The sequence below is a fragment of the Schistocerca nitens genome, chromosome 1, assembly GCF_023898315.1.
Source record: "Schistocerca nitens isolate TAMUIC-IGC-003100 chromosome 1, iqSchNite1.1, whole genome shotgun sequence".
NCBI lineage: Eukaryota > Metazoa > Arthropoda > Insecta > Orthoptera > Acrididae > Schistocerca > Schistocerca nitens.
Genome location: NC_064614.1, coordinates 765,384,946 through 765,399,103, shown reverse-complemented (window position 1 = coordinate 765,399,103; position 14,158 = coordinate 765,384,946). Strand labels below are relative to the sequence as shown.

Here is a 14,158-nt window from a genome sequence, read left to right as displayed (position 1 = left end):
GTTCCTGAGTTACCTCATGGAGCACCTATCATAGTAGTAGTCCGATTCGCTGCTAGGAAATTTAATTCTGCCCTCATGTTTTTTAACTGCAGTTCCATTGCACAGCTTCTTTATTTAATCCTGATTCAAAATGTTCTGCATTTTAAGTACCTCCTTTTTTACGGTCTACTATTCTACCTGACAAATTCTTAACAGATTTAGTGGTCCCTTCCTGAAGCGCATTTTGCTTCTGCATACAAATTTTCACTTCACCACCCTGCTCATCCAGCATTTTACCCAACCATTCCCCAAAAGCTCAACAGAAACGAAAGAAAATTTTGTCCACCTCGCGACAGAACTAGCAACGAAAATGAATGAATCATTTGAGTGTTTTGCAAATGAACAAAAAGAACAAATGAGAGGTAATTTCTAGCGTCTATCAAGCGAACAATCCACTCACATTGCTAGATTAAACACAGTCTTGGAACAGAAGTACACTTTTTGGCACCTAGATCCCTTGTACTGTACTGCACAGCTTGCCCACCATCTAGAGGGGTTCGTCCGCTCAGACACATGCTCGAGTGACCATTTTTTTCCGTTCGTAAATCGTCTGCTACGACTCAATTAGTAGATTTATAATTCGCACGTAAAAGTTTACCAGAATTGGTAACACAATTAAAGTCAGATGTTAAGGTAGTAAAAGACACACAGTGTAAATTACAAAGTACTGTGGAGCGCCTAACTAATCAGGGTAGTCAAATGAATAATGAATTTGTTAGCTGGCTGCAAGAAAAGTTCGAGTGAGTTACTATGTTCCTTAACTGCTCAATGTAACAAAATTAATAACTGCTTCGTTAAATGGTTACATGAAACTAAGACACTAGTCAACGAATCCTTTAAAAATGAGCAACGAGTTGTAGTATGGAATGTATGTGGATATGTGGCTGATCGTGTGAATGATAGCGAGGAAATAAAAGCTGATCCAGGTCAGCTTAAGTCTGTGCTTACATACGAACTTCCACAATGAAATGAAAACATGGTAACTCAAGTGAAGAAGTTGTAGCAGGAAATATTCACTGTATGTAATAACGGACCCGAGACTTCGACTGCTGTTGATGGAGGCCTCTCTGCATCTGATATCATAGATTACTGGAATTCTTATAAACAATTCGACAGAGTTTTTCTAGTTCAATAGAGCTCTCCCTGCATTCAAGAACGCCTGAGGGAGGAGTACACAACCCAAAACGTTATAACAGTAAAGGGGGAACTTCTACTGCTCTGAAAAATACACTCTAAGAAGAAAAAAAGGGATGTAGCGTGAATAGGACGGAAATGGGTTATATGTGATGTACATGTACAGACAAACAAATTATTACGGTTTCAGAGAAAAATGATGTTTTATTCAAGAGAAAAAGCTTCAAAAAATGAGAAACTCAAAAACGTGTCGGTCCAATAATGCGTTGTATTCCAAGAAACAGGCATTGAACATTGAACTATACTGATTGCATATAGAACTAGCAAATCACATAAAGTATCCATTTTTTTAATGAATTAATGCACAGGGTTAGAGCATACACAGATAACATAATTGAAAGAAAACGTTCAATACAACAAAAGAAACTCACCAGAATGATAAATCACACAAACATCTATCAATCACATCACCAATACAATAAGAACACTTTTCACAAAAGAGAGATTAACAGACATAAATTATATCAAAAAGAGAGCAGCCTGCTTGAAAGGTGGCTGAACATTTTCTACTGGCACACAGGACAATAGGAACAGAAACCAAACACATCATAAAGCAAGAAGAAAAACTAAATGCACCTGAATCCAATGCGAATCTAACAACAGAACTAGGCGCTGAGGAAATAAGAAACACAATGAAGGAGAACAAAACCATTATAAAATAAAATACAATGACAACTGAAGAAAAAACCTAAAAGGAAAGTACAGAAAAATTAATGCAAGAAAATGTCATTACCACAAAAACCGAAGAGGGTAATTCGATTGTAATCATAAAAGAACAGAAATACATTGACAAAACATTAGAATTCATCGAAACTAAAAATATCACAGACTTAACAAGTTATTCAACAAACTGATAACAAATAAATTTACAAAACAGTCTGGAAAACATAGAAACAATTTTTACAGACACATAGATTAAAAGAATGATACAGAAAAATCCCAAGGCTGACACTTTAAAAACATTCCCTAAACTTCACAAACATGGAATTCCTATGCATCCATTGATAAACTTTACCAAAGCACTAACATACTACCTAGCCAAACACTTACACACTCTGCTACAGACAATATAAAGTTATTGATTGGCGACACCATAGAGTGCTGTGAGCACAACGACCATATAATGAATGTAATTGGAAGGAAGGTTAGCGTTGGGCGTAATTTTGATGATTTGTTAACAGCAAAACAGATTTCCGATCACATAATGATCGTCTTCAGTGCTGGAAGTTAAAAATTTTCATTATTTTTTCCTTTATTGTGATTTCATGCCTCAGCTGAGGCGGGCTGGCAGCGGCCTACATACGCCGCTCTTCGGCCAAAAGAGACAACATAAATACATGGAAGGCATAGAAAACATAAAAAAGATGGTAAAAACAAGATGAACACTGCACAAGAAAATCAGAAGTCGTTCGATGGAAGACACTGTAATGAAGGGCGGCACCAGTTGAAAACAGATGAAGATGTCCAGGTGGAGACACGAACGTGGTAGAAAACACCGACGAAGACACTGTACACAAACGGAGAGACATTGACGCACGGAAAACACTGGCGGCGATCTTCGGCGAGGCACTCACACTGACGAAGGGGGAGGTGGCTGCCTCCTGGTCGAAGGGAGATGGAGGAGGGTAGGTGGGGAGGGTGGAGCCAGTGGGAGAAAGAAGGGAGAGCGGGGGGAGGAGAGAGTGGGGATTGGAAGCCTGGGAGCCTGGGGAGAGGGACGGAAGTGGGAGATGTGGGAGAGAGGATGGGGAAAGGAAGGTGAGGAGGGAGAGAGGGAGCCCTGGGGGAAAAAGAGGGGGGATGGGAGGGGAGAGTCAGAGCTGGTAGGAGGGGTAGATGGACGGGACAAGGACATCATCAGGGTGGGAGAGTGGGCAGAAGGCACTTTGGGAAAGGATATGGAGTATGTGAAGATGGAGAGTAGGTGGTATGCAAGAATACAGGTGCGGCAGTGGGTGGGGATGTGCAAGGAGGGGAGAGACAAATGGATGTGGGTGATCGAGCTTGCAAGAGGTGTAACGGATCCGTATCCATTTGAGGAAAAGGAGAAGGTGCGGGAAGGGAAACAAGTCATATAGGATCCGCATGGAGGATGGGAGACAGATGTGACAGGTGAGGCGGAGAGCGTGGTGTTCAAGGATTTGGAGGGACTTATAGCAGGTGGGAGGAGCAGAGATCTAGGTGGGATGAGCACAGCAGAGGATGGGGTGGATGAGGGAGGAAGTGTGGAGGATGGTGGAGGGGTCCAGACCCCATGTGCGGCCAGAAAGGAGTTTGAGGAGGCGGAGTTGGGAGTGTGCCTTGACTTGGATCATTCAGAGACGGTGGTTCAAGGAAAGGGGACGGTCAAGGGTGACACCAAGGTACTTGAGGATCGGAGGAACCGAACCGAAATCAGAAACTGTCACCACAAACCATAAGAATATCATAAGCGATATATACTTCGAATAGTATATGTACTTGTGAAACATTTTTTCATCTGAAATATCGTGGCTCATTATTTGTATCCTAGTGCAAGGCAATTGCGCTCCAGATACCCACATCAACTGAGATTCCTGACGTTTGGTAAGCCTATCCTGTATCCTACAGACCATCTTCAACACCTTGGTCTACCATCCACCTTTCTGTCCATATTCGCATTCGCAACCTACCTGGCAAACTGTTGAGCCTCCTGTTCACCTCAAAGGATCTACAGAACTTAAGCAGATGGCAGTTCTACTTTTAATGTCATGGAACTTGTCTCATTGTGTGTAAATGAGAAAACTAAAATTTGTTATCGTAATCGAAATAATGAACAAAGAATATGATTTCCCTTTTGTAATGAAACAAGAGAATACAAGAGGAATGTAAACTTTATTATCCACGAAAATTTAGCAAAAATTCTCCTAAAGGCTGGTCGTTTGTGAATGTACTAACAGTTGTTGAATATATGTATTGTTCTAGAACCTCTATTCCCAAATTCTGATGAAATCATGATAATGTTTTCCTGTAATATATTATACTCTCATGTAAATGTCAAATGAAATCATAAATGTAAAACGAAGACTGAGGTCTGCCCGTCCATCTTGGGTTTTCGCCTCGTTTTTAAGTGTACAGCGCCTGAATAGATGGACAAACAAAATAATTTGAGTCACAAGTCAGAACACAGACAGCAGTAATAGTCACCGTCGGCAGTCGAGCGACATTAACAGTCACCAGAAGAAAAAACTCTCGAAATTTTAGACACTAATTCAATGCAAAGAGCCGCAAACAGTCAATCAATGTATGTCAGAAACGCAAGAGAAAGAAAAAAAACTGTATCCAACAGTCTTGATGATAAATTAATATACATGTAATATGAATAATAATGTATCTTGTAATGAAACAGTCCTGAAAATGAGCTACATTCACTTCAGGTGAAATGATCTTTTATTGAATGTCGATCTCAGATGCAGGTGTGCGTGCAGTGCTTAACATTCAAGGGTCTTTCACAGTGTCAGTCATAAGAATTTTCCCCTGCATAAAGAGTAATACTTATACAATGACAGCGTCTGGTACGTTTGATTGAAATAGTATTTAATTTTATTTCGTGAAGCTATCTATGTAAAGCTGTGATGCATATACCTCTGTAACCTCAACTATATAAAAAATTGACAAATATCTTATTGTTAACCCCTTGTATATACATGCTTACAAATGACTGCCGAGTCTTCATTTATTTAAGTTTATGTGATATCTGATTCATATTAAAAAAAAGTAAAAAATATTTTCTGAGTGGAGACAATGTTATTTAACCATCCTTTCAGTGGAAACGATAGTAAAAGTGTTTAATGCAATCAAAGTAAGTTGTATAAATACAGTGGCTTTGCGATTGTTTTGCTATCATTTTAAGTCCCATTTTGTGCTTGATTACAATTTGATTGTTATGTGTGTTACAACATGCTATCTTATTTATTGTATGAAGTCGGACAGCATTTCTAGATAATTTCTTCCGAAGGGTCAACTACAAACAATTACCAAACGAATCTTTCTCCAAGCTAACTGTGGGACATAGCTATTTTTAGTAACCACTTAAGTAAAACCAATGGCATTGTAATATGTTATTGGCTCTCGTACAGACAATTACGATAAATCAAATAGAAATTTTATCTTTTGACCCCAGTCCTCCTTTCAAAAGAGATCAAATTTTCGATAAGTTCCTTACGTAACTTACTGGTGGACGATTATTTGATTTAATATCTAAAACAATTTTACTTCAAATTGAAGTTGGCAATGTTCTTGGCTGATGCTGAAGTATTTACATATTAACCAATGTATGCTGAAGTATTTACTTACTACCCAATATAAATATTCCCATTTGCAGGAAAGCATAGCAGCTATTCCAGTCTTCCACCAAATTTAATGGGCATGTTTGTGGCAAGTAGTATCTTTCCATAACTTAATACCACACTTGAGAGAAAGACACTTGCTATTAGCAAGTTTTCTCAGAATGTTCTTCATTTTCTCTTAGACAAATAAGCACTCTTTATCGAAGCTAAAAAGGTATATGTCCTTTTATGTTTAAGAATAACCAAAAAATTGATTAGTGTACTCATATATTCTTTGTCTCTGACAGGTGCTGAATGGAACATATGGCCTGTTGAACTTGCTGTATCATTTTAACAGTACCAAGTGAAATGGAATAACAGGGAAAGCGCACAATTCAACTGTTCATGTCTTAAAGGTTTAATATGTCGACAGAACTCAGATATACATAGCCCAAACGTAATATGCAAAATCAAATATAGAAAAAAGTTCAATCTTTCCTGTAGTAAATACCAAAATCACGTTAAGAAAAAAGTATGTACATTAGAGAATAAATTTCGTCGAAAAACAAAATGTGTCTTAAGTTTATTTGATGTATATATGTCCTATTACTCATAAATTTATAATGTACATTATATACAAAATAAAGCCACAAACTGAGGCAGTAACTGATGATTCCTCTAGATCTGGCCAAAACATGTTGTTGTTGTGGTCTTCAGTCCCGAGACTGGTTTGATGCAGCTCTCCATGCTACTCTATCCTGTGCAAGCTTCTTCATCTCCCATAACTGCTGCAACCTACATCCTTCTGAATCTGCTTAGTGTATTCATCTCTTGGACTCCCTCTATGATTTTTACCTTCCATGCTGCCCTCCAATACTAAACTGGTGATCCCTTGATGCCTCAGAACATGTCCTACCAACCGATCCCTTCTTCTAGTCAAGTTGTGCCACAAATTTCTCTTCTCCCCAATCCTATTCAATACCTCCTCATTAGCTATGTGATCTACCCATCTAATCTTCATCATTCTTCTGTAGCACCACATTTCAAAATCTTCTATTCTCTTCTTGTCCAAATTATTTATCGTCCATGTTTCTCTTCCGTCCATGGTTACACTCCATACAAATACCTTCAGAAACGACTTCCTGACACTTAAATCTATACTCGATGTTAACAAATTTCTCTTCTTCAGAAACGCTTTCCTTGCCATTGCCAGTCTACATTTGATTTCCTCTCTACTTCGACCATCATCAGTTATTTTGCTCCCCAAATAGCAAAACCCCTTTACTACTTTAAGTGTCTCATTTCCTAATCTAATTCCCTCAGCATCACCCGATTTAGTTCGACTACATTCCATTATCCTCGTTTTGCTTTTGTTGATGTTCATCTTATATTCTCCTTTCAAGACACTATCCATTCCTTTCAACTGCTCTTCCAAGTCCTTTGCTGTCTCTGACAGAATTACAATGTTATCGGCAAACCTAAAAGTTTTTATTTCTTCTCCATGGATTTTAATACCGACTCCAAATTTTTCTTTTGTTTCCTTCACTGCTTGCTCAATATACAGATTGAATAACATCGGGGAGAGGCTGCAACCCTGTCTCACTCCCTTCCCAACCACTGCTTCCCTGTCGTGTCCCTCGACTCTTATAACTGCCATCTGGTTTCTGTACAAATTGTAAATAGCCTTTGGCTCCCTGTATTTTACCCCTGCCACCTTCAGAATTTGAAAGAGAGTATTCCAGTCTACATTGTCAAAAGCTTTCTCCAAGTCTACAAATGCTAGAAACGTAGGTTTGCTTTTCCTTAATCTAGCTTCTGAGATAAGTCGTATTGTCAGTATTACCTCGCGTGTTCCAATATATCTAAGGAATCCAAACGGATCTTCCCCTAGGTGGGCTTCTACTAGTTTTTCCATTCGTCTGTAAAGAATTCGCGTTAGTATTTTGCAGCCGTGACTTATTAAACTGATAGTTCGGTAATTTACACATCTGTGAACACCTGCTTTCTTTGGGATTGGAATTATTATATTCTTGTTGAAGTCTGAGGGTATTTCGCCTGTTTCATACATCTTGCTCACCAGATGGTAGAGTTTTGTCAGGACTGGCTCTCCCAAGGCTGTCAGTAGTTCTAATGGAATGTAGTCTACTCCCGAGGCCTTGTTTCGACTGAGGTCTTTCAGTGCTTTGTCATACTCTTCACGCAGTATCACATCTCCCATTTCATCTACATCCTCTTCCATTTCCATAATATTGTCCTCAAGTACATCGCCCTTCTATAGACCCACTATATACTCCTTCCACCTTTCTACTTTCCCTTCTTTGCTTAGAACTTGGATTCCATCTGAGCTCTTGATATTAATACAAGTGGTTCTCTTTTCTCCAAAGGTCTCTCTAATTTTCCTGTAGGCAGTATCTATCTTACCCCTGGTGAGACAAGCCTCTACATCCTTACATTTGTCCTCTAGCCATCCCTGCTTAGCCATTTTTCGCTTCCTGTCGATCGCATTTTTGAGACGTTTGTATTCCTTTTTCCCATCTTCATTTACTGCATTTTTATATTTTCTCCTTTCATCAATTAAGTTCAATATTTCTTCTGTTACCCAAGGATTTCTAGCAGCCCTCGCCTTTTTACCTACTTTATCCTCTGCTGCCCTCACTACTTCATCCCTCAAAGCTACCCATTCTTCTTCCACTGTATTTCTTTCCCCCATTCCTGTCAATTGCTCCCATATGCTCTCCTTGAAACCCTGTACAACCTCTGGTTCTTTCAGTTTGTCCAGATCCCATTTCCATAAATTCCCACCTTTTTGCAGTTTCTTCAGTTTTAATCTACAGTTCATAACCAATAGATTGTGGTCAGAGTCCACATCTGCCCCTGGAAATGTCTTACAATTTAAAACCTGGTTACTAAATCTCTGTCTTACCATTATATAATCTATCTGATACCTTTTAGTATCTACAGGGTTCTTCCATGTATACAACCTCCTTTTATGATTCTTGAACCAAGTGTTAGCTATGATTAAGTTGTGCTCTGTGCAAAATTCTACCAGGCGGCTTCCTCTTTCATTTCTTCCCCCCAATCCATATTCACCTACTACGTTTCCTTCTCTCCCTTTTCCTACTACCGAATTCCAGTCACCCATGACTATTAAATTTTCGTCTCCCTTCACTATCTGAATAACTTCTTTTATTTCATCATACATTTCTTCAATTTCTTCGTCATCTGCAGAGCTAGTTGGCATATAAACTTGTACTACTGTGGTACGCGTGGGCTTCGTATCTATCTTGGCCACAATAATGCGTTCACTATGCTGTTTGTAGTAGCTTACCCGCACTCCTATTTTTTTTATTCATTATTAAACCTACTCCTGCATTACCCCTATTTGATTTTGTATTTATAACCCTGTATTCGCCTAACCGAAAGTCATGTTCCTCCTGCCACCGAACGTCACTAATTCCCACTATATCTAACTTTAACCAATCCATTTCCCTTTTTAAATTTTCTAACCTACCTGCCCAATTAAGGGATCTGACATTCCACGCTCCGTTCCGTAGAATGCCAGTTCTCTTTCTCCGGATAACGACGTCCTCCTGAGTAGTCCCCGCCCGGAGATCCGAATGGGGGACTATTTTACCTCTGGAATATTTTACCCAAGAGGACGCCATCATCATTTAACCATACAGTAAAGCTTCATGCCCTCGGGAAAAATTACGGCCGTAGTTTCCCATTGCTTTCAGCCATTCGCAGTACCAGCACAGCAAGGCCGTTTTGGTTATGTTACAAGGCCAGATCAGTCAATCATCCAGACTGTTGCCCCTGCAACTACTGAAAAGGCTGCTGCCCAGGAACCACACGTTTGTTTGGCCTCTCAACAGATACCCCTCCATTGTGGTTCCACCTATGGTACGGCTATCTGTATCGCTGCAAGCCTCCGCACCAACGACAAGGTCCGTGGTTCATGGGGGGGGGGGGGGGGGGGGGCAAAACATATGTGTACGAAAAAGTGTGTGTTGTTGCCTTTCATTTACATCATATGGAAAATCTAGTTCTAATCTGTAACTGGCTTAAAACACAGTCACAATGCATTAGCTAGCTGACTACATTGATCAGGACTTCTAGAAAGTACTACTGTTAACATCACGTGATAAACCAATAGGTCGCGCGGCACAGTGGAATCATATTGTAAAGCATAAACATCATAGTGGTAACATTTTTGTCATTTTCCTTCTACATATAAGCTGTTACTTAGGCAACAGAAAGAGCCCATCTGTCTAGTGGCTGTCATTCGTTACATATATAGTACACTCTGCAACTCTTACCTCATCATCATCATCATTAACCATTCAACCAACACAGCGTCATAAAGGCGTCATATCCACATCTTAAGACCTTGTGCTATGCTCTTCAATGCTGCTCCCGAAACTTTCGTTACGTATCATAGCCACATAATATTGCGTCATCATCCGAATCCTTCTTCATCTCTTGGAATCAAGCAAAAAACTTCCTTCGTCCATTCAGAATCGAATCGACTCGTCACATGGCCCGCCCATCTTCTTTGCATTTTTATTAATTATTGTTATAAATTCCACTCTATCATTTTTTTTCCACTCTATCAGTTTCCTTCATAATTTGTTTCTTTTCATGTCTCTCCTATTAATTCCCAAGGCAAAGCTCTTGAATCACAGCTAAGTAAACATCAGTTCTTGAGTAGTTTTCGCGTTAAAAGCCTGTATTTCCATAGAATACATAAAAATTGGTAAAACACAGTGTGGTGTATTAGTGCTTCCGTTGCCTTTATTTCAGCGAAACCTCTAGTTATCATACAACTTCAGTACAGGTTGTGAGTTCGGTGTAAAGCATAAACTTCTTGCTGGCTGCGGCTAGGGGGAGAATGAACGCTGTGAAATGCTGAAAGTCTGTGAATAAAACCACAGTTCGACGTGCTGCTACGAAAAATCCAGCCAGAAACAAGCACCAAGTACAGTCCAATGTCACAGCTTAGGTCGTCAACAACAGGGCACCTAGTGCGGATTATATAAGCATATAGACTGAATACGACACAGGTTTTTGGTCTCAGTGGTTCAAATGGCTCTGAGCACTATGGGACTTAACAGCTGAGTTCATGAGTCCCGTAGAACTTAGAACTACTTAAACCTAACCAACCTAAGGACATCACACACATCCATGCCCGAGGCAGGATTCGAACCTGCGACTGTAGCGGTCGCGCGGTACCAGACTGAAGCGCCTAGAACCCCTCGGCCACACGGGCCGCCTTGGTCCCTGTGCAGATAATTTTATGCAACTGGAGAGACCATGGTATCCGCCACGTCATGTGACTTGGTGAAAGTGGGAAGGTCTCCGCTTTAGATATAACATGGAATTTTGGGCTCACATTCCATAGATTCTGTAAAAAAATATAGAATTTCGGTTAAATTCCCTCGAAAATATAACGAAAAACACGTTTTGTCCTTGTGCATCAGACATATCAGTAAATCAGAACAAAAAATGACTAGGGAGCTAGTCAAATAGAAATTAACTTGTTTTCACTAGTTTTCATCAAATTTTCAGATTTTTTTCGAATAACTGTATCATTTCTCTCCAATATTTTCACTACTTTTCAAATTTTTTCACCTCTTTTTTCGAAACTGTCTTTTAATAACCAATCATTTCCTTATCATTTCAAAAAATTTGTTACCATTTCCCACGATATTTATTTACTTTTTCTTTAATTTTCTTGTAAACTGAGACGGAAGATACAAACTACATCTACTTGAAATAAATATTGAGAACAAAAACCTGGAAATACTTCAACCATAAATTAAAAAAGAATTAACAGTTTATAACGACTTCCTCATTTTCGCTTCTTTGGTCTTGAAAAACTGAATTAAAAAAATCATTAAATTGGTAACAAAAGCTGGACAATGCCAGGTCTTGTAGCCGATGACATCTCGGTCGGCGAATGATTCCAATCCGGGTAGTGAGGCATTCTCACATCGGACGATGGCTAGAGTTAACCATCCACTTCCAGTATTCCCAGTACCAGCATCCAGACTGAAATTCACTCGACATCCTCGGAAAAATATGGGACCATTCAATATAACACTTTGTGCTGTTCCACTAACAAGTGGGAAACAAAAAGTGGACAGCAAAAGAGACCATCGAACAGACAACGAAAATATTGATAGAAAAATATGACCACCGAATGGACAACAAAATCGATTATCAATTGGACCACAAAAGGATAACAAAAAATGGTAAACAAAAAAGGACCACAAAACGGACAGCAAGAAATGTACAGCAAAAAACTGGCTACCAAAAGAACAGCAGAAAGTGGAAAACAACAAAAAAGATAATTAAATTGAGGACAAAAAATGACCACCAAGCAAAATGACAATTAAACTGAAAACAATCATCAAAAAGTGGAAAACGGGAAGAAAGATAATAAAATTGAGCACAAAAAATTACGATCAAGTAAAATGACATCAGATATGGACAATATAATATGACCATCAAATGGACAACAGAAAACTGAAAATAATGCCCATCAAATGGACAACAAAAAACTGATTACAAAGAAATGACCATCAAATAGACCACAAAAAATGGGCAAAAAAAGGACTATGAAATAGATGTCACATAGTGCACAATGAAAAACATCAATCGAAAAACATAAAGAATAATCATCAAATAGACAACAAGGAATGGACATCAGAAACAGGGACTATCAAAAGGACAATAATTAGTGGACAACAAAACAATGACAATCAATTGCACTGTAAAAATTGGGCAACATAAAATATGACCAGTTGTAGAACAAGGATTGGGCGATACAATAATGAATATCAAATGGGCAATGAAAATGGCCATCAAGTAGACCATAAAAAATGAACAACATCCAAAATGTACATCAACTCTACAACAGAAAAGGGAGAAGAAAAAAATTACTATCAAATTGACAGAAAACATGGACAGCAAAAAACTGGTCCATCAAACAGAGAGCAAAAACTGGGAGCATAAAAAATTACCATCAAAAGGACAACGATCCATGAAATGGACATACGGCAATTTACAACCAGAAAATGACCATTGCAAATGGCTATGCTTTCAGACTGATACATATGTTGCTGCTGCTGTCACATTAGGACTGAAGTGTTTTTATAGTTGGAAATTGTTTACATCTGGAGTGCTTCAAAGACCGCTTGCTGCATATTGGCAAATAAAACTGGGAGGGCGGGGAGGTTAAGGGGGGTTATGTGTCCCTACCACCTTCACCTTGTATGTGGTTAATGACTATGTAGGTGATACAAGCACGCTCATCCAATATGACTACTACAGATTCTACAATTCAAGTTCTTACAAAATGCTCATTATACTCTGTACCAGTTACCTACATGAGGTGGCGTAAACTGTAATAAGTGTGTATGTCACTACAAACAACTCAGAAGTTGTTTTGTTAACTGCTGACACACAAGATCGTTGGTAAGTTGCAAATCTGGGTGAGAGTCAACATCAACAACGGTTTAAAATCACTGCTTTCTATTACACTATTCCGCAAACAGTCATCTTCTATAAGCCTCACATTCACCCCGTTTTACAATGAGTCCAACAGGTGCGAACACATATATTGGAATACCGTTTATAAACTCAACTTCATGATGGACTACACACTCACATTCTTTGATACAGGGGGAATACGGCTGTTGGTATGTTGCTCAACTTGATGCACAGCCAACTGTTGTTACGTAAATACTCAAGAAATTCGCAGTAGACCCCTCTTGCATGACACGGACGCTTGTTTGTTAGTCTGTCTACCACAAATGTTAACTCACTGAACAGATCGTAGCAGTTCAGAACATAATAATGTTTTAAGGTAAATGTGCGCGTCTCTTGAAGTTAATGCAAGCATTGCCACAGCTGCTGAAACTAAATCATCCTTTTCTACTTTACTTCGACAGTTTTTGTAAGGGCTTTTGTATGCTCGTACCAACGGCTAGTTTCATATGCTGGCACCAATGAAATGCTTTACGAAGACGAAACCAGACTGCTTTAGTGCTTTGCAAAATTTCGCTTAATATAAATTCACTCCAGCATATACTATACAGAAAGATTACCAAAAGAAATGTACAAATGTTGCCCGGTAAAAAACAACGCTATGGAGAGAGACGATTCTACAAGTTATGTAGCTATATTGTTGCAGTGATAGCGGTAAAATATTTTTGTGACCTGGTTTTAAAGGCGAAATGGTTTTCGGTAGCGTAATAAAAAACAATTTCACTTTTCAATAAAAGCAGTTAACTGAATATTGTTGAGCAAAAATGTTAATGTTCAGACCAGCTAGGATTTTCAAATGTATTCTCACGTATATTCAAATTCTAATCAGCCTGGCTTAGATGTAATAATGATTTTCAAATACTAAAGATATTTTCCTTTACTTGTCCTGTCGTGGAAAGCCCGTAAATAATCAATGTTTCCCACTTTAAAGTAATGTCTGCCTGCGCGTCATTACGACAAACGAAAGGCAAATGGCCAAAGGAATATCCACATCAGATTTCTTGTATTATTATCTTTTAAATTTTCTCACGTGGAAGAATATGAAATGCCGGAACATACAATTACATTTTAAACGTATATTATGAAAT

At 38.8% G+C, this 14,158-nt stretch overlaps 1 protein-coding gene across 1 annotated transcript in view; it reads left to right on the top strand.

Moving 5' to 3' along the window:
- The window catches only part of LOC126199882 (odorant receptor 43a-like), a 69,781-nt gene extending 63,894 nt beyond the window's left edge, over positions 1–5,887 (top strand). Inside the window, exon 7 of the mRNA XM_049936665.1 lies at positions 5,828–5,887. Coding sequence (XP_049792622.1) covers positions 5,828–5,887 — 60 coding nt within the window. The remainder of the gene's footprint in view (positions 1–5,827) is intronic.
- The last annotated feature ends 8,271 nt before the right edge of the window (positions 5,888–14,158 follow it).